This window comes from Trachurus japonicus, chromosome 15 (assembly GCF_045865225.1).
Source record: "Trachurus japonicus isolate A0001 chromosome 15, Traja_1.0".
NCBI lineage: Eukaryota > Metazoa > Chordata > Actinopteri > Carangiformes > Carangidae > Trachurus > Trachurus japonicus.
The window spans coordinates 184,718-204,045 of NC_140921.1; the positions used below are offsets into that span (position 1 = coordinate 184,718).

The 19,328-nt window shown below is 43.5% G+C and overlaps 2 protein-coding genes across 3 annotated transcripts in view; both read right to left on the minus strand.

Moving 5' to 3' along the window:
* The window catches only part of LOC146972891 (ubiquitin carboxyl-terminal hydrolase 54-like), a 37,309-nt gene extending 30,871 nt beyond the window's left edge, over positions 1-6,438 (minus strand). The window contains exons 1-5 of the mRNA XM_085799101.1: positions 6,105-6,438; positions 3,948-4,040; positions 2,366-2,500; positions 922-1,035; positions 691-773 (exon numbers count right to left, since the gene is read on the minus strand). Of these exons, the coding sequence (XP_085655227.1) occupies positions 691-773; positions 922-1,035; positions 2,366-2,500; positions 3,948-4,040; positions 6,105-6,284 (605 nt within the window). The 5' untranslated portion in view covers positions 6,285-6,438. The remainder of the gene's footprint in view (positions 1-690; positions 774-921; positions 1,036-2,365; positions 2,501-3,947; positions 4,041-6,104) is intronic.
* The window catches only part of yipf3 (Yip1 domain family, member 3), a 302,848-nt gene that overhangs the window by 104,815 nt on the left and 178,705 nt on the right, over positions 1-19,328 (minus strand). The window lies entirely within an intron of this gene.

A 19,328-nucleotide genomic window follows, 5' to 3' on the forward strand; every position in this document is an offset into this window, starting at 1 on the left:
TAGCAGCAGCAGAGAGATGGTTTAATGTTCAGGTTTCTAACTGTAGTAGCAGCAGAGAGATGGTTTAATGTTCAGGTTTCTAACTGTAGCAGCAGCAGAGAGATGGTTTAATGTTCAGGTTTCTAACTGTAGCAGCAGCAGAGAGATGGTTTAATGTTCAGGTTTCTAACTGTAGTAGCAGCAGAGAGATGGTTTAATGTTCAGGTTTCTAACTGTAGTAGTAGCAGAGAGATGGTTTAATGTTCAGGTTTCTAACTGTAGCAGCAGCAGAGAGATGGTTTAATGTTCAGGTTTCTAACTGTAGTAGTAGCAGCAGAGAGATGGTTTAATGTTCAGGTTTCTAACTGTAGCAGCAGCAGAGAGATGGTTTAATGTTCAGGTTTCTAACTGTAGCAGCAGCAGAGAGATGGTTTAATGTTCAGGTTTCTAACTGTAGTAGCAGCAGAGAGATGGTTTAATGTTCAGGTTTCTAACTGTAGCAGCAGCAGAGAGATGGGGCAGCTCCTGTATGGGGAGCCTGGCTCTGACTTAGCTCCTGTCCAGCTGAACAGCGGAGTGATAACGTCTGTAAAAAGTCCCAGTGCTGAATATCAGCACTCATGGAACGTCTCTTGTCCAATCAAATGACTCGGTTGAGACCGGTCGGAACTAACTGTTGTATAACAACTAGTAATCAGTAGCTCCACTCACCACAGGGAGGTGGTGGAGATGTAGTGAACCATCTGGATGAAGGGCAGCGGGTCGGACGACGCTCCACAGCTGCTGCACACACACTGACACACACACACACACACAGAAACGTCAGGTAAACGTCAGGTAAACATCATCACAGGCCCCGCCCACTGCTCAGGCCACGCCCCCTGCTCAGGCCCCGCCCCCTGCTCAGGCCTCGCCCCCTGCCCAGGCCACGCCCCCTCCCACCTGTTCAAACAGCGTCATGGCGAACTTCTGGTGGGGGATGCAGTGTCGGGCCGTGCAGATGTCGTCTGCCGTCTCATCAGAGATGTGGAAGTGGATCCTCATCAGGATGTTCTCCTACACACACACACACACACACACACACACATAAAAACATTACAGAATACAATACAAACACAATACATTATAACAGAAACACAATACAAACCAAAAAACATACATACAACACACAAATGGCATTATACACAAAAAACTATACCTTTAATCACCGTCATGCAGTGAATAAAATAATTCAAATACATCTTAGAAAATAGCCCTAATATTTTGCTTAAAAGGTTTTTTCTGGTAAATTAACAGCCCGAAAACAAAACATCCTTTTACCAGTTACAAGCCTATAGTCCTGAGAGGAACATAACCACTGGTGCTCTGCTCTTGCTGACTAAACGTCTTTGACCTGCTGGAATCTGCTCATCAACAGTTTTGGCTTCTTCTTTTTTTTTTTTTTTACATGTAAGTTATGAAATAATTGCAGAACACGTCTAGACTCTAGCTGTTATGTCCCGGATATACAACCACTCCAGTTTGTCTCGCTCTTCGATAGCAGCATCTCTTGGACATCTAAGAATAATTCTTGCAGCCTCATTTTGTGCAGCCTGGAGTCGACTTATATCTCCCACTCCAGCACTAATTTACCTGAGTCACTATTAAAGCTGTCTTAATATTTTGTGTGTCATTAGGTGCGTTTCCATCAGCTGTTTAGATGCGCATCGAGATGTTTCGCATCGGAAAATGATGATGGAAACGCCGTGATTCGCATTAAAATCCTCTGATTCGCACAAAATGAAATACGCTGCTATGGTCGGGTTTTGGTTGATTGGAATGGGATGGAAACAGCTGTATGCGAATCAAGTGTGACGTAGCCACTTTCACCCCGTCTGCTCCCGTGTTGCAGTTCACTCACAAGACAACATCAGGGTTTCCGCTGTCACACAACAATTAATTAATTGTGGCGCATCGCCACGGCAAAATAAAAGCCCCCACACACCTTCATATGTGATTACTGCACAGTTCTTCATAGTTCCTCCTCAGTAAAAACCAAACTTATCAACCAGCGAATCCAGAGTTTATCATTAATAAAGTCTGGGGCGGCGCAACTCTCTCTCTCCCCCCCCCCACACACACACACACACACACGGGTTGCGTTATGACGGTAATAAACATATGCGCTAAATCGCGCTAATGTGTTCAAATCAGACCGTCCGTCCGTCCGTCCGGCCGGGGGGGGGGGGGTGCAAAGTCCGTAGATGGAAACACACACGATTCGGATTTCTTTTAATGCGCATTTCCCAGTAATTCGAATCACTTTGGATGGAAACATGGCTGGTGTGTGTGTGTGTGTGTGTGTGTGTGTGTGTGTGTGTGTGTGTGTGTGTGTGTGTGTCCTTACGAAGCACTCTGCAGCGTCGTCCATGATGCCGAGCTGGAAGCGCTGCTCGTCCTGGAAGGTTTTGGCGAGCGCGCTGCGGAGAGCGTCGGACGGTAAAACCTTCTCACTGCTGTACTGGAACTGGGTGAAGATGCTCTGAGGACCAGAGGTCAAAGGTCAGGGGTTAGAGGTTAGAGGTCAGGGGTCAGTCAGGGGTCAGGGGTTAGAGATCAGAGGTCAAAGGTCAGGGGTCAGAGGTTAGAGGTCACAGATATACTGACTAGATGGCGCGTTCTGCTTCTCAGCGCACGTCAACACAGCGGCCATCTTGGTCAGGGGTTTCTGACCATAGACATATAAACGTCTGACCAGCAGTCAGACCAGTCAGACCCTGTACAACATGTTTCAGTGTATTTATGTGTAACCCTGATAAAAATACAGTGGGTTTACTAAATATAATTGTGTTGGATTAATGTTAAACAGTTCATTTTTTGTGTAAATCTGTGAAAAGAGTATAGTTGCAGTTACTTGATGTGACCACAGGAGGGCGCTTTAAGTACGCTCAATGAGGAAAAGTCTAGTCATGCGTGCGTTGCATGCTGGGAAGAAGACGGGCAAGATTTTCTCTGATACGGATGTTGCTGTGTGATATTGTCGAGCAAGATTGTGGGATGTTTTGTGGAAGTATACGGTTTTATTTTCACAGTACGACTCTGTTGAGCTTTTTGAGTTATCCCGAGGGAGTGCCCGTACGACTGTAGCCGGAGCAGACGCTTCGTTTTGTGTTTCTAACCAAGAACTCCGATTGGTTTTTTTGTTGGTTGCTGAGTGCTGGATCTGCGTCGAGTTATCTGCGGTGAACCGGTTCTTCTGTCCGAGGCGTGCCGAGGTCGAAGGGGATGCCATATCCTCCATCTTCATCATTGCTCGGAGAGTTGCATGCGCCTGGAGCCTGAGCAGCGCAGTAACCATTCATTACACACATACTACCCGGGTAGCATACACACACATACACTAAAAGACTTGGACTGAGACGAATACGGATTCATCCGGACTTTTGACTGAACACATTGAACTTTGATATCAGATCAGCTACGAGCTGAGAGGACAATTTATTTTGTTTTTGTTTATTATTTTTATTATTTTCATACCATTGGGGATTTTGAATCAAAATTGATCTCAACTGATGTTGATGTTGTGGGAATAAATATACTTGTGATCACTACTTACCTTCCCTCGCTCCTTGAGACGAATTAGAACCCAGAGGTTTATCTTTAGTGGTCTTAGTAAATCACAGAGCGTTACATATGCATGTGGGTGTGTGTCTGAGTATCTAAGTGTATGTTCAATAAATTTCTTTGTTGTTGTATCATAAATCTATGTCTGACATTTATAATAAACCAAACAGCTTGAAAATGGGTTGAATATTCGGTGAGTTGTGGTGATGTTAATGGTTGATAGACGTCTAGTGCAGGAAGTAGACACGGCTTCCCCCTGACCAAGATGGCCGCCGCGTTGACGTATTCCACTCAATAGAGCTGCATGGGAACGCAGCATCTAGTCAGTCTATATCTACGGGTCAGAGGTCAGAGGTCAGACTCACCTTCAGAGCACAGAAGATGCACGAGTCCTCCATGCACTTGTGGGTCGACAGCTGACGGAAACTACGGCGGAAAATATCCAGATGCCACAGGACCTGAAGGAGGAGGAGGGGGGGGGGGGGTTAGTTTAGTTTTAGTGATTCAACAAGTGATGAATCAGTTTTAGTTGAGTTTTTATTTTAGAGGAACTGACTAGTTAGAAAACTACAACTAAGCTGCTGTTATCTGACTTTACTTTACTGCAGTTTAGCATCGACACCAGTTAGTTTTTATTTAGTTCAGTTCTACTTTTTATTCAGACGTTACAGAACTTTCATGACCACAAATATAAAATAACCAGCAATTTAAGTGTTCGTTTGTCCTTAAATTAATGTAGAATGTGGTGCAAAGGTGCAAAGCCTCATGGGAAATGCGTGTGAAAGTGATCATTAAGCTAGCTAGCGGCTACGGCTAAAAACAGAGCGACTCCATGATGGATCTATTATAACGTTAAGGTGGTTCATAATAAAGTTCATAATATGTTTTGTAAAGGGATAGTTCAGTAACTGTAAACATCTTATTAATGTACTAAAACAGAGGGAAATCTCAATTTTTAAAATATATTTAAAGGTTATTATGCTATTATTTTACTGGTCCGGCCCACTTGAGATTAAATTGTGCTGTTTGTGGCCCCTGAACTAAATTGAGTTTGACATCCCTGATCTTGGTGAAGGACAAGGCCTGACACCGTGACGTTAGTCAGTAGAATCCATTCAGAGTAGTTGAATAAACATGACTGATGTAATATTATGGTCTGCAGTGTTAATTCATCTGCTTGGAGCCACTAATATCTGTGATATTCCTTAGAAATATCTGCACTTTTGATATTTACAAGTCCATGATTGAACTGGGGCCGAGTTCTGAAGGAAACAGCAGAATAAATCCAGATTTACTCTCTTGCTTTAGTTAGATAAAAGTCACCGTGTGGTCAAACCCACCAGAACACAGGACCCCCGACCCGGTCTAGTCTCCACAAACACTCTGTTGTGTGTTCCTGTGTCCTGCTGAGGACTTCAGAGTGTGTGTGTGTGTGTGTGTGTGTGTGTGTGTGTGTGTGTGTGTGTGTGTGTGTGTGTGTGTGTGTGTGTGTGTGTGTGTGTGTGTGTGTGTGTGTGTGAATCTTGCTGACGGCTCTAAAACAACGAGCGACAGATGGAAACTCTTCATCATGTGTAAACAGAGAAACTGTGGAGTCATCACAAAGTAACGCTCCTTCCTGTACACACACACACACACACACACACACACACACACACACACACACACACACACACACACACACACACACACACACACACACACACACACACACACAGCCCCCCCACCAGGTCCAATATGTTGTTGTGTTGTGTTTTGTTGCTGCATCTGATTAATGAATGAATGAATGAATGAATGATCTGAGTGAGGGGTGAAGTGTTGAGGTGAGTCAGTGAACGCACCACGAGTCTCCTGGTGCGTTCAGGGACACGCAGGGAAACAGCAGCTGCTGATGGATGAAGAAGAGGAAGAGGATGATGAAGAGGATGAAGTAATGCCGTACTTATGTGCAACAACCCACATTCAATACCATATTTAATAGGGGTGGTTAATTGGCCCAATTTCCCGATTCGATTCAATTACGATTATTGAACTCAACTCAACTTTATTTATCCGGATAAGCGGATGAAAATGGAAAAAAAAAAAATGGATATATATATATTTTTTAATATAACTGTATATTTATATTTCTTTCTTCTTTTTTTTTAAGTATATATTTTTTGGTGTTTTTGCCTTTACTTGACAGCACAGTGAGATAGACAGGAAAGGGGGAATGACATGCAGGAAAGGTCTGCCCGACGCGGGATTCGAACCGGGGACGCCTGCGTTGAGGACTGTAGCCTCTACATGGGGCGGCTGCTTCAACCACTGCGCCACACGGCACCGCCCCTTTATATTTCTCTCTTTTAAATTTCTTGACTACTTTGCTCTTTTAACTTTGAGTTGGAGATGTTGTTGCAACAAAAAGACATTTCACCTTCGGGATCAATAAAGTTTTCTGATGAGGATGAAGAGGATGAGGATGAAGAAGATGAAGATAATGAGGATGAAGAGGAGGATGAAGGTGATGAAGGTGTGTGTACCTGCAGAGCTGAGTTGAGGAAGCAGCTGTTCTGTCCCGGCTCGTTGCTCAGTCCTTTACTGGGAGCGATGGAGGTGGCGGGTCGCTGCCTCGGCACCGACTCCACTGGCCCCACGCCGCCGCCGCCGCCGCCGCCGCCGCCACCGCCGCCTGACGCAAAGTAGTTCCTCTTCCACGACATCTCTCCCTCCCTCTCTCTCTCCAGCAGGGATCAACTTCCTGTCGGCCGTTGCTGTGGCAACTCAGACGGAGCCATGACCATGTGACGTAGCGCTCCTGACAGGAGGGGGCGGAGCCTCACGGTGATGTCACGGTGATGTCACTCTGACCCGCTGGTGCTGGTTCTGGTTCTGGATCAGAGATTTTTCAAAGAATAAAGAAGTAGAATAAAGCTTACACATTATATTTCCCTTTTTTTCCTTTTTGTTTCTTCCGTCATATTATGTTAATTAAATATTATATTTTCCATGATTTTATGTTTTCTAACACTGCTTAAAATAACCTTATTTTGTTTAAATTTATTTATTATTTATGTTTATTGATACATATTGGAGCACCTGTCTGATGTTTCATGATTGATTGTATGCACAACCTTGTTCTCTGTACATCCGTTTGTATGTACAATGTTTTCAATAAAGCTCATTGAAAAAAAAAATAATAATAATAAAAAGAAAATAGGTTCTGGATCAGACTCAGATCTGCAGAGGAAGAAGAACAAAGATCAGATCTTCATCATCCTCCTCATCCTCATCCTCCTCTTCCTCCTCTTCCTCACTCTGTTCAACAGTTCAACCTTGTGACCAGAAACAGGAAGTGAAGTGAAGCTCTGCATCTAAGCCACAAGTATAAACTAACACAACATGTTTAACCTGATAACAAACTAACTAACAACTATAATACTTCATGTCTTTATTAAACATTAAAGGGATACACCAACGTTTTTTTTTTCCGTGTCTTGCCTCACTCCCGAGTCCATGACCAGCAGATAGACACCATCCTTTCGACTGTGCGTGCAGTAACCATGGAGATAGAGCCGTATCACCGTAATTAGCTTAGCTCAAACACTGGAAGTGTATAGGTAGTGTTAGCCTGACTCCACCTAAAGTGGCTAATTAGCTTAGCTCAAACACTGGAAGTGTATGGGTAGTGTTAGCCTGCCTCCACCTAAAGTCGCTAATTAGCTTAGCTCAAACGCTGGTAGTGTATGGGTAGTGTTAGCCTGCCTCCACCTAAAGTGGCTAATTAGCTTAGCTCAAACACTGGAAGTGTATGGGTAGTGTTAGCCTGCCTCCACCTAAAGTCGCTAATTAGCTTAGCTCAAACGCTGGAAGTGTATAGGTAGTGTTAGCCTGCCTCCACCTTAAGTCGCTAATTAGCTTAGCTCAAACGCTGGTAGTGTATAGGTAGTGTTAGCCTGCCTCCACCTAAAGTCGCTAATTAGCTTAGCTCAAACGCTGGTAGTGTATAGGTAGTGTTAGCCTGCCTCCACCTAAAGTCGCTAATTAGCTTAGCTCAAACACTGGAAGTGTATAGGTAGTGTTAGCCTGCCTCCACCTTAAGTCGCTAATTAGCTTAGCTCAAACGCTGGTAGTGTATAGGTAGTGTTAGCCTGCCTCCACCTAAAGTCGCTAATTAGCTTAACTCAAACACTGGAAGTGTATGGGTAGTGTTAGCCTGCCTCCACCTAAAGTCGCTAATTAGCTTAACTCAAACACTGGAAGTGTATAGGTAGTGTTAGCCTGCCTCCACCTAAAGTCGCTAATTAGCTTAGCTCAAACACTGGAAGTGTATAGGTAGTGTTAGCCTGCCTCCTACCCGAGTCAGAAGCTGATTTCATTTTAGCTCTAAACTCTGTAAATATATCACTTTATCCACATTTCAAACATGTTTAGGAGAGAAAGTAGCCGTTTAGATCAGCAGTGTGTCGTTAATTTGTCTAAATAGGGTTAGGGTTTGGATTTTGGGTGAACTATCCCTTTAATATTCCTTCTATAGAGGATTCAGTTTCCCACAATGCAGCGTGAGCAGGAGTGTACAACAGATGGTCACTAACCAAGTAATGTAGCCTATGCCAAAACTAATAGTCTGTGTGTGTGTGTGTGTGTGTGTGTGTGTGTGTGTGTGTGTGTGTGTGTGTGTGTGTGTGTGTGTGTGTGTGTGTGTGTGTGTGTGTGTGTGTGTGTGTGTCTGTAGTTAAATAAAGATCAGAGTGAAACGTCTTCTGTTGTTGTTGTTGTTGTTGTTGCTTTCACCTGATGACGTCACAGCAGCTCAACAGCCAATCAGAGAGTGAGGGGGGGCGGAGCCTCTGGTCAGACTGACCCCCACCAAACTGATTACACAACACACACACACACACACACACACACACACACACACACACACACACACAACTCTTCATCTTCATCTTCATCACTACCCTGTTAATTCATTTCAATCTAAAACTCAAACTCTGCTTCGTCTTTTCCTTTTCAACTTTTCCCTTTCACTCCTCGTTCACAGGTGGGCTACTACAGGTAGTTTCCCTCCCTGGTCACCTGACTGACACCTGTAGAGACCTGGGTGATGTCATCAGAGCGAGACGGAGACGGCGGTGTCGGGTCTGAAGGTTTTAAAGGTTTTAAAGTCCTGTGAGCCACCGGGGCCGTGTGTCCGCGCAACGACACCGACCTGAGCTCCACGCCACAGAGCCCAAGGCAGAAACAAACTAAACACCTGCTTGGCCCCGTGACTTAACTTTTTTAAACTGTAGTAGGCCTACTGAATTGAATGAATGAATGAATTTATATTTATTTACGTGTCGTGCACCAATTAAGGCTGCAGCCTATCAGGGCTCAGTTACAAGACACATTATCATCATATTTAGACACCAAACTAAATCATCAGAGCTCAGACAAAACCAAACAGAAACAGAAACCACATGGAGTTCACATAAATAATTCACTTTTTCTTTTTGACCAGGCACTTTTTATGAAAGTAGCTCTAGTAAAGACTTCTTTTCTGAAGAACCATTCCAACTTTACCTCATCATCATCATCATCATCATCAACCCAAAACAACTCAGGTTTCACATTTTGCATTTTCTGAAACAAAAACTGCCTGTTCTGGCTTCGTCATATAACGGACAATGAAACACAAGATGCAGTCCTACTAGTGCGTAACTTTTGTCGATCCTTAGAGAAACTCTGCGTAATTACAAAAAACTTTACTTATTGTTGCATTTCAAATTGTTGCAGCAGTAGCTATATTTATAACCAAAAGTTTTCAAAAGCAGATGATGTGTTTGCAGTAAATGCATTGTCTGTTGGTTTATTTTGTTACTTTTAGTCCACCTATAGGTACCGTATATGCAAAAAGGGGGCTGCTGCTTCACCCGGCTGGCTCTCTGCCAAGGTGCTGGAGGTATCAAAAGTGTCCAAACTGAAGGAAAAGATCTCCGCACACTTGGATCTATGCAATTTCACTTTATAAGGGCTAAGCTTTCGGTCTCAGACAACCTTCATCAGAGCAACACACCTATGTCGACCTATAGGTGACATTCAGTATCTATCAGTACTATAGTCTATCAATCTGAAGATTAAAGTTTCAGCCAGTGATCCGGTGGAGCCGATGGAGTTAGCAGCCCCCGCCCTCGTCATGGATCTACTGGTCCTCGTCCCTACGTCACCACATTCAGGCGCATCCCTTGGCTGCACACACAGAGAGGACTGCCCCTTTATGCCGTTCTCTCTCCTCATTGGATAAAGGTTGTAGGATACAAGGAAAGTTTTCTCCTGGGCTCAGAGCAGAGCAGAGTGACTGACAGACCCGTGTTTCAGACCAAACACTCTATAGAAGTGATTGCTGTCGGAAGATACAACTATTTAAGACTTAGATCAACACAAACATTCACCTGACTGCTGCTTTAAAACCAAAAATTAAAAATAAAAAAAAGCAGATGATGTGTTTACAGTAAATGCACTGTCTGTTGGTTTATTTTGTTACTTTTAGTGGACCTATAGGTGTATCCCAGTACTATAGTCTATCAATCTGAAGATGAAATGTAGACTAAATCAACCCCAGGCTGCATTTTTAGCTACATTTGGTGCCATATTTCAGAATAAAAACCTGCCAGGACGTGATGATTCCTAATGACAGCAATGACTAAAAATGAAATAGTATTGGCAGTAATATAGAGGGCACCAAAATAAAGGTTTAGCCTCGGGCCCCATGGAGGCTTGGACCGCCCCTGGGCCGGCCCTGCCCCCCCGCAGGCCCCGGGCCACAGCACCGGACTCGAACCTGGTCCCGGACCGGGACCGGCCGGGCTGAAGCCGCCGTTTCCCAGGCGGACTGTGGCGCAGTGAACGCACCGCGGCTTCATTACATCACTTCCACAAACTTCACGGAGACAATGAGCTCGAGCTCCGGTCCCGGCTCTCTGGTCCTGGTCCAGACCCGGTCCTGGTCCCGGTCCCGGGGCTGCAGCCCGGTACCGGCGGCCCGGCGGCGCGTGCAGCCCCCTCGGCCCGGGAGCCAGGGCAACGGTCGCTAGGCTACGCTCCAATGTCCGACATCAAAGCACCGACGCAGACAGAAAACACAGCAACATGGCGGCGCGAGGAGCGAGGAGCGGGGCTCACCTGACACCTGGACCCGAACCCGGACCCGGACTCGAACCTGCTGGAACCTCAGAGCTGAACCGGTCCGACCAGAGCCGCTGCGACGGAAACCGAGTTTAGAGGAGGAGGGAGAGAGGGAGGGGGGAGGAGAGGAGGGGGGAGGAGGAGAAGAGAGGGAGGGAGAGGGATAGGGGGGAGGAGGAGGAGGAGAAGAGAGGGAGGAGCTACCTGCAGCACTGTGTGTGTGTAGAAACTTACTTCCTTGAGTTAAAGGTACAATATGTAAGAAATCTAAAGCTCCAAGACAAATTTCCACTACGGTGACAGTAAAGTCTTTCTAATCTAATTCTAATCAACTGGCTGTAAAATCCTCCTAATACGTCACAGAGACTCAGGAACAATGTTCATACAACATGATGAACTCAGCCTGTAAACTAACATCTCTGATCCTCCTCTGTTGCTCACCCTGAGCTTTCTCCTGGTTTTCCCTGTTAAAAGGGTTTTCCATGGAGTTTCTCCTCAGTGGATGTGAGGGTCTAACCCCTTGGTCGCACTGCGCGCGGCTTCTCGGGCGCTTGGCTGGTCGCACTGGGAGCTACTTCTCCTCCTCTCTCTGCGCCGTCAGACATCGACTGCAGTCGTTCATACTCGTATTCACTCGGTTTTCCACACACACGTCATTTTAAACATGTGTCTGTGTGTTTCATGTGCAGACGCAACGGTCAAATATGTTTAGATGGACAAGCAACAACTTAATTAATCATCATTTAATTATTTTATTTTGAAAATTGACCGGATTCTCTCGCCTTTTCTGTGCCCGACTTCCTGTCTGGTACGACCACGTCTGTCCAGCTTGACAGACGGCGCTCTCGGCGCGCGCGGCTCGCGTGAAAAATAGAACTGAACCGAACTGAAGCGCTCCAGGCGCGTGCACTGCGCTCCACAGCGCGAGATGTGCAGCCAGGCAGACCGGTTAAAGCAGATATCATCGGCACGGCCGTTTCGGCTAATGCTGTGTTCAAGGCAGGCTTTTGAAACCGTAAGTTACAGCTTCAAGTCACAACTACGACTTGGTAGCGTTCCAGGTAACCCGTAGCTCGTGTTTTTACCGTCCTGTTGTAACTTCCGACCCGTGAACTCGTACCAGATCGAACTGGTATGACTTCACAGGAAGGAAAAACACAAAGTACGAGTTTCCTTGAACGCACCATGAGTTAGCAGCCCCCGCCCTTGTCAGGCATCAATTGGTCCTCGTGCTACGTCACCACATTCACGCGCATCCCTTGGCTGCACACACAGCCCTTCATGCCGTTCTCTCCCCTCATTGGATAACACTTGTATCCCACAAGGAAAATTTTCTCCTCTGGTTACAGCAGAGCAGAGTGACGGAGAGACTCGTGTTTAGGCTGAAATACTTCATGTAAGTGATTGCTGACGGAAAATAGGACTATTTAGGACTTATGTTAACAAAAACATTCCACTGATATCTGCTTTAACATGTGGCCGATCTGAAACTGCCTCCGCTCCAGGGCGCTGCGCTTTGGTTCCGCGTCTAGTGCGTCCAAGCTGTAAGGACAGAGGATGTTGTTATTATGGGATGTAAAGCCCTTTGAGACAAACTGTCGGTAAAAAACGGGCTATACTAATAAAACTGCCTTGCCTTGCCAGAGTATTCGCATTAAAAATCTTTTCTGGCTTCCACTGAGCTGCTGCTACGACCGGGAGATAAAACCACATCACTGTGTTTTCAATCTGACTGCAGTAACCGTTTTTGGCCACATTCTTACATACTGTACCTTTAATTATCGATATGAATCACCTTCATCATCATGTTCTTGCTGACATGACGTCATCAGTCAGTGGCCACGTGACCAACACGTCACCTGACTACAGGTGTTCACTACCTCACCAGACAGTTTAAAGGTGTAGCCTACAGAAAAGAACATTAGTGTAATAACTCATCTATCAGACGATGGAGCCCAAACTTTGTACAAAATTCTATTTTTGATTAAATCCGGGATGAAAGTGGCTGCGTTTACATGCACTTCAGTACCCCGATTTCAATCGGGTTTTTTAAGTACCCCGAATTTGTGTTTGTGCATGTAAACACCATTTCCCGATTCCAGAAATCGGGATAAGCTCATATCCCGATTTTGCTGCCCGGAGAACTCCGAAAGAAACCAGGATACTGGAGCATGTAAACACAGTACCCCGATATCTGAAAGCTGCTCAGCCAGCTGACGTAACCGTTACCATAGATACGTTACGTAACAAAATGGCGGCGACAACAAGAGCGCATTCTGGAGCGACGAGGAGACTATTACGTTTTTTTGTTAGTTTTTTTCATGCGAGAAAGTCACTGTTTAGATCCCCAATGTGCGGCCGGTTTATACAAATGACGGCTGTTTACAAGTTTGCTACGACGTTTTTGGGAGGAGTGAAGCTCCACCTGTGTGAGCTGTGACCGGGACATCACAGAGGCAGCAGCCGGTCTGCAGAGCTGCTCGGCCGGCCAGACTACTCCGTCACCTCGGGAGAGAAGACGGTCGTTAATTAACTTACCCGTAGGTTTTTAGATGTTTACTGCCGGCTGGTTATATTATTTTTAGGAGATAAATGCTGGTTTCATTGATGAAATCTAATAATTGTGGCAGTTGCCTTAGTTTGTTTGAAGTAAAAGTGAAGCTTCATGTGTGTATTGGAGGAGCAGCGCTGCCTGGAGGCTCTGTCGCCTAACGTGTGTACAGAAATCACCACTTTTACATCAATAAAAGCATGTTTTACAATAAACTGATCAGTCTGCATTGAATTTACCTTTCTTTTATTACGTTATATAACATGGCAGCATTTTTAATTTGTAAATTTTCGGACCTACATATTTCCTAGTAGTTGCGCTTCCTGTTGTAAATAATAAACATGAATGAAACACACATACGCACGTAAGACGCAGTAATCAGAAACCGGGATACTGTATTTATCATGTATACAGGCAGTGTGCGAAATACCCATCAATATTCGGGGGGGTCCCTAACTCGCGATTGTTGCGCAATAGGACTATAACATTACAATAAGCCAAGAAAATTAGCCTATAGCCTAAAAAGGATAGGCAAAGTTGTGCACTACAATGCAGAAAGTAATTGACAATAAATAATTCAAATAAATAAAAGACAATAATTGGCACCACACTGGCGCACTTGAACAATGAATAAATGCCAGGTATAGGAGACTGGCGCGTGATCAGTGCGATGCAGAAACGAATAGACAATAAATAAAATACAATAATTAAAATGAATGAAAGACACCAAACTCGTGCACTCAAATAACAACTAACTGTATAAATCTGGAGATCGGAGACTGACGTGCAATTATGTGCACGACGAGATCCTCAGCCTGCAACTATGACCGATCATGTAGCCTTATCTAACCATCCATCTGGCAAATACGTTTAAACACAGCATTGAACACATCCACAAATCACATTCGTATAACGGGCCATCATAAAAATTGAAAAAGCACAGACAAATAGCTCACAACAGGCGCCTGGCCAAACAACACCACTGGGGGTTCAGGCCATAGTATGCTGAAGCAGGCTAGCCTCTTACCTTAAGTTATTTTCCTGCCTTAATGTCAAGCCCTTAAGGGTTGCGGTATTTCCATTACCCCACCTGCTTACGTGTAAAAAAAAAAAAAGAAAAGAAAAGCGGCCAATCACCAGTGCTAGCAGCAGGGGCTGCGGCTACGTCTTCAGAGCACTCGGCCTCAACTTCACTTTCTTCGGCAGAGGGTGGAGAGGAACGGGATCCTGATAGCCAGTGGGCTCGACTCCGCTGGGCTGGCGCACATGGCTAATTTGCATAATGCGCAGGTGACACGGTTCAGCTTAATGTTAAACGAATAAATGTTTTGAATTATGAATAGCCTACTGGACATGGTGATCTTAAACACATTTAATTGACCACAATAAAATTATTAGGCTATATTATATTATATTATTTATTTTTTGACAAGATTGAGACCCCCCTCAGATTTTGCTTTTGAGTCTTTCAGGGGGTCTCAAGGGGTTAATCGGGGGGGTCCGACCCCCCCAAACCCCCCCGTATTTCGCACTATGTATACAGGGATACTGAATAACCGGGTTTCTCTAACTTCATGTAAACACCACACCCCCAATTTGATCAATAATCGGGGTACTTAAAAAACCCGATTGAAATCGGGGTACTGAAGTGCATGTAAACGCAGTCAGTGTGGCTGTTTTCAAAACCACATAGCATACTACTACATACTGCATTAGTATGTACTGTATACTACTGTACATACTACGTTAGTATGTTCTGTATACAGTCTGCTACTTCAGCAGACCGACACCGTTCACACCACAGTAACAGTATACAAGTTTCCCAGAATGCATTTCACAGCAACCGGTAGCGGTAGCTGTGAAACAGGCTAACAGCTGTTTTATTTCCCGCTCTAGCCTGTTATTATGTCACTTTATTAAGTTTTAATATGTTTTATTTCCCGCTCTAGCGCTGTTATTATGTAACTTTATTAAGTTTTAATATGTTTTATTTCCCGCTCTAGCGCTGTTATTATGTCACTTTATTAAGTTTTAATATGTTTTATTTCCCGCTCTAGCGCTGTTATTATGTAACTTTATTAAGTTTTAATATGTTTTATTTCCCGCTCTAGCGCTGTTATTATGTCACTTTATTAAGTTTTAATATGTTTTATTTCCCACTGTAGCGCTGTTATTATGTCACTTTATTAAGTTTTAATATGTTTTATTTCCCGCTCTAGCGCTGTTATTATGTAACTTTATTAAGTTTTAATATGTTTTATTTCCCGCTCTAGCGCTGTTATTATGTAACTTTATTAAGTTTTAATATGTTTTATTTCCCGCTCTAGCTCTGTTATTATGTAACTTTATTAAGTTTTAATATGTTTTATTTCCCGCTCTAGCTCTGTTATTATGTAACTTTATTAAGTTTTAATATGTTTTATTTCCCGCTCTAGCTCTGTTATTATGTAACTTTATTAAGTTTTAATATGTTTTATTTCCCGCTCTAGTGCTGTTATTCTGTAACTTTATTAAGTTTTAATATGTTTTATTTCCCGCTCTAGCGCTGTTATTATGTCACTTTATTAAGTTTTAATATGTTTTATTTCCCGCTCTAGCGCTGTTATTATGTCACTTTATTAAGTTTTAATATGTTTTATTTCCCGCTCTAGCGCTGTTATTATGTCACTTTATTAAGTTTTAATATGTTTTATTTCCCGCTCTAGTTCTGTTATTATGTAACTTTATTAAGTTTTAATATGTTTTATTTCCCGCTCTAGTTCTGTTATTATGTAACTTTATTAAGTTTTAATATGTTTTATTTCCCGCTCTAGCGCTGTTATTATGTCACTTTATTAAGTTTTAATATGTTTTATTTCCCGCTCTAGCGCTGTTATTATGTCACTTTATTAAGTTTTAATATGTTTTATTTCCCGCTCTAGCGCTGTTATTATGTCACTTTATTAAGTTTTAATATGTTTTATTTCCCGCTCTAGTTCTGTTATTATGTAACTTTATTAAGTTTTAATATGTTTTATTTCCCGCTCTAGTTCTGTTATTATGGAACTTTATTAAGTTTTAATATGTTTTATTTCCCGCTCTAGCGCTGTTATTATGGAACTTTATTAAGTTTTAATATGTTTTATTTCCCGCTCTAGCGCTGTTATTATGTAACTTTATTAAGTTTTAATATGTTTTATTTCCCGCTCTAGCGCTGTTATTATGTAACTTTATTAAGTTTTAATATGTTTTCATGAGAGAAAGTAACTGTTTAGATCCCAAATCTACGGCCAGTTGATCCAAACGACGGCTGTTTAGAAGTTTGCTCCGATGTTTTTCAGAGAAGTGAAGCTCTGCAGCGACCGGGACATCACAGAGACAGCAGCCGGTCTGCAGAGCTGCTCGGCCGGCCAACCTCCGTCCTCATCCCGGGGGAGAAAACCATCGCTAATTAACTTACCCGCAGGTTTTTAGAGGTTTACCACCGGCTGGTTAAAGTATTTCTAGGAGATAAATGTTGGTCTCAGTGATGAAATCTAACAGCTGTATCAGTAGCATTAGTTAGTCTGAATGTAAAGTGAAGCTTCCTGTGTGTATTGGACAGAAGAGCAGCGCTGCCTCCCCCATCAACACACACACACACACACACACACACACACACACACAGTGTCCACTTCCTGCATGACATCACCCTCTGTTCCCTGTCACACCTGTTTACTCTCAGTCAGGTGACACACACACACACACACACACAGAATGACATCATCTCTGTCAACACACACACACCTCCACATCCTGGTTCTCTTAAAGGGGAAGTGTCACTGGAGCTCAGCAGGTGAGGGAACACACACACACACACACACACACACACACACACACACACAGACACACACCTGTCTAATGACAGCTTATTTCTGGTCTGTCTCATAGCAACCAGACTGCTCTCTGTCGCCACGGTGATGGATCTGCAGTCCAGGAGAGAGAGAGAGAGAGAGAGAGATAGATAGATAGATAGATAGATAGATAGATAGATAGATAGATAGATAGATAGATAGATAGATAGATAGGATAGTTATACGTAGATATGTAGTTAAAGGGACATTCTGTGTAAACTCTAATGCAGGGAAACTATTCAGTAGCACATTAGAACCGTCCTGAGTCTGACTGGCTGTGATGAGTTCACGTGAAGTTAATCACTAACTGGCTTCATAAACAGAACCAAGTCACTTATTTACTCTTCATACTCTAATAATCCAAACCTATAAAGGGAAAATACCTGCTGTTTAGTAGACGACAGGAAGCAGCAGATTGGATTTGTCACAACGGTTTTTATCAGTTCGTCTGTTGGAGAAGTTTATCATCTAATTCAATGTAAAGACTCTGAACATGAGTGTGTTATAGAGAAGAACAAGCAGTGTCACGGTCCATCAAGGCTGTAACATGTCTCCCACGGAGGGGGGGGGGGGAGGGGGGGGGGGGTACTGCTCCCATGATGCTTTGATTTTTCACAATAAAATATCTCAGTACAACAACACACACACACACACACACACACACACACACACACACTGTGAGAGAGGGCTGGGAACTGTGTGACATTTATTCATTTGCTAATTTTACACAACAATACAACAATACAACACACAGGGAGAGGGGGTGGGGGGGGGGGGGCTGTCCCACTTTACAGCAGGATGAATCAGAGTCAGACCCCCCCCCCCAGGGCAGTGGTTCATCTGGACCAGTAAAGTGTTGGTAACATAGATATATACACGTAGATGCTGCATTCAGGGTTGTCAGGCACGTCAACACGGCGGCCATCTTGGTGAGGGGTTTCTGACCATAGACCAGCAGTCAGACCAGTCAGACCCTGTAGAACACATTTCAGTGTGTGTATGCATGTGGGTGTGTCTGAGTATGGAAATGTTTAATATAAAAATAAAAAAAATTATATATTATTTTTTCAAATATATTTCTTTGTTGTATCATAAATATATACTGTACTTTCCTCTCTTGCTTTCTCTCGCTCTTCTTCTCCCTGTCTGCATGCCATGAGCTTTTGTTATGCTGTTTGTCAGACTTCTTACCTGTTTTACTTGTTATTATGAGCTTTTACTAGCTAGATTGTTATGTAAGTTGTGTTTTGAAAGTACTTCATTGTTGCCCCTTTTTTCTTGTCTTTCAGGTTGCCTTTAACATCTGGCCAGGGACAACGGAGGAGAACTAGCCTTGTTGGCTAACTCTGGCCCACTGACAGGTTTTCATTTAACTCTGTTGATTAGTGGTGCACTGTCCCTATGAAATAAACTAATAAATGAAATGAAAATATGTCTGACATTCATAATAAACCAAACGGCTTGAAAATGGGTTGAATATCCAGTGAGTTGTGGTGTTTTAATGGTTGATAGACGTCTAATGCAGGAAGTAGACACGGCTTCCCCCTCACCAAGATGGCCGCCGTGTTGACACATCGTTCCAGTGGACGGCAGCTTCAGAGGAGACAGCTACGTGTTTATATCTATCCACACAGACACTGAACGCACCATCACCATCACCATGACAACACACTGGGCTGTTGTAAACGTCTTTATTCATGTTAACGAGGCACTTATTGATTATTGATCATGAACGGAATCAGCTGATCAAACACATAGTCAACACACAACCGTTACCATGGAGACACGTGTTCCCTCCTCGGGGGATCAATAAAGTTCATTCAATTCAATTCAAGTTGTTGAAAAATGTTCAAACAAAGGAGCGCTTCGTGGACTCGTCGTTTAAAAAGAGGTGAAAGACAAATTCCAAGGCACTTTCTTATAACTTAACTATAAAATGTCTTTATTAAATGACACGTTTCAGCGTCCAGCCTTCATCAGGAGTCAGAATGGCCTTCTGATGATCATCAGGAGTCAAAATGGTGACCATTCTGACTCCTGATGAAGGCTGGACGCTGAAACACGTCAGAGTTTTTAATTGTCATTTCCACCATGCCATCATTGAATAAAAGCATTTTATCGTTAAGAAAGGGCCTTGGAATTTTTCTTTTGTTTCCCAATTCAAGTTGTTGTTGGAC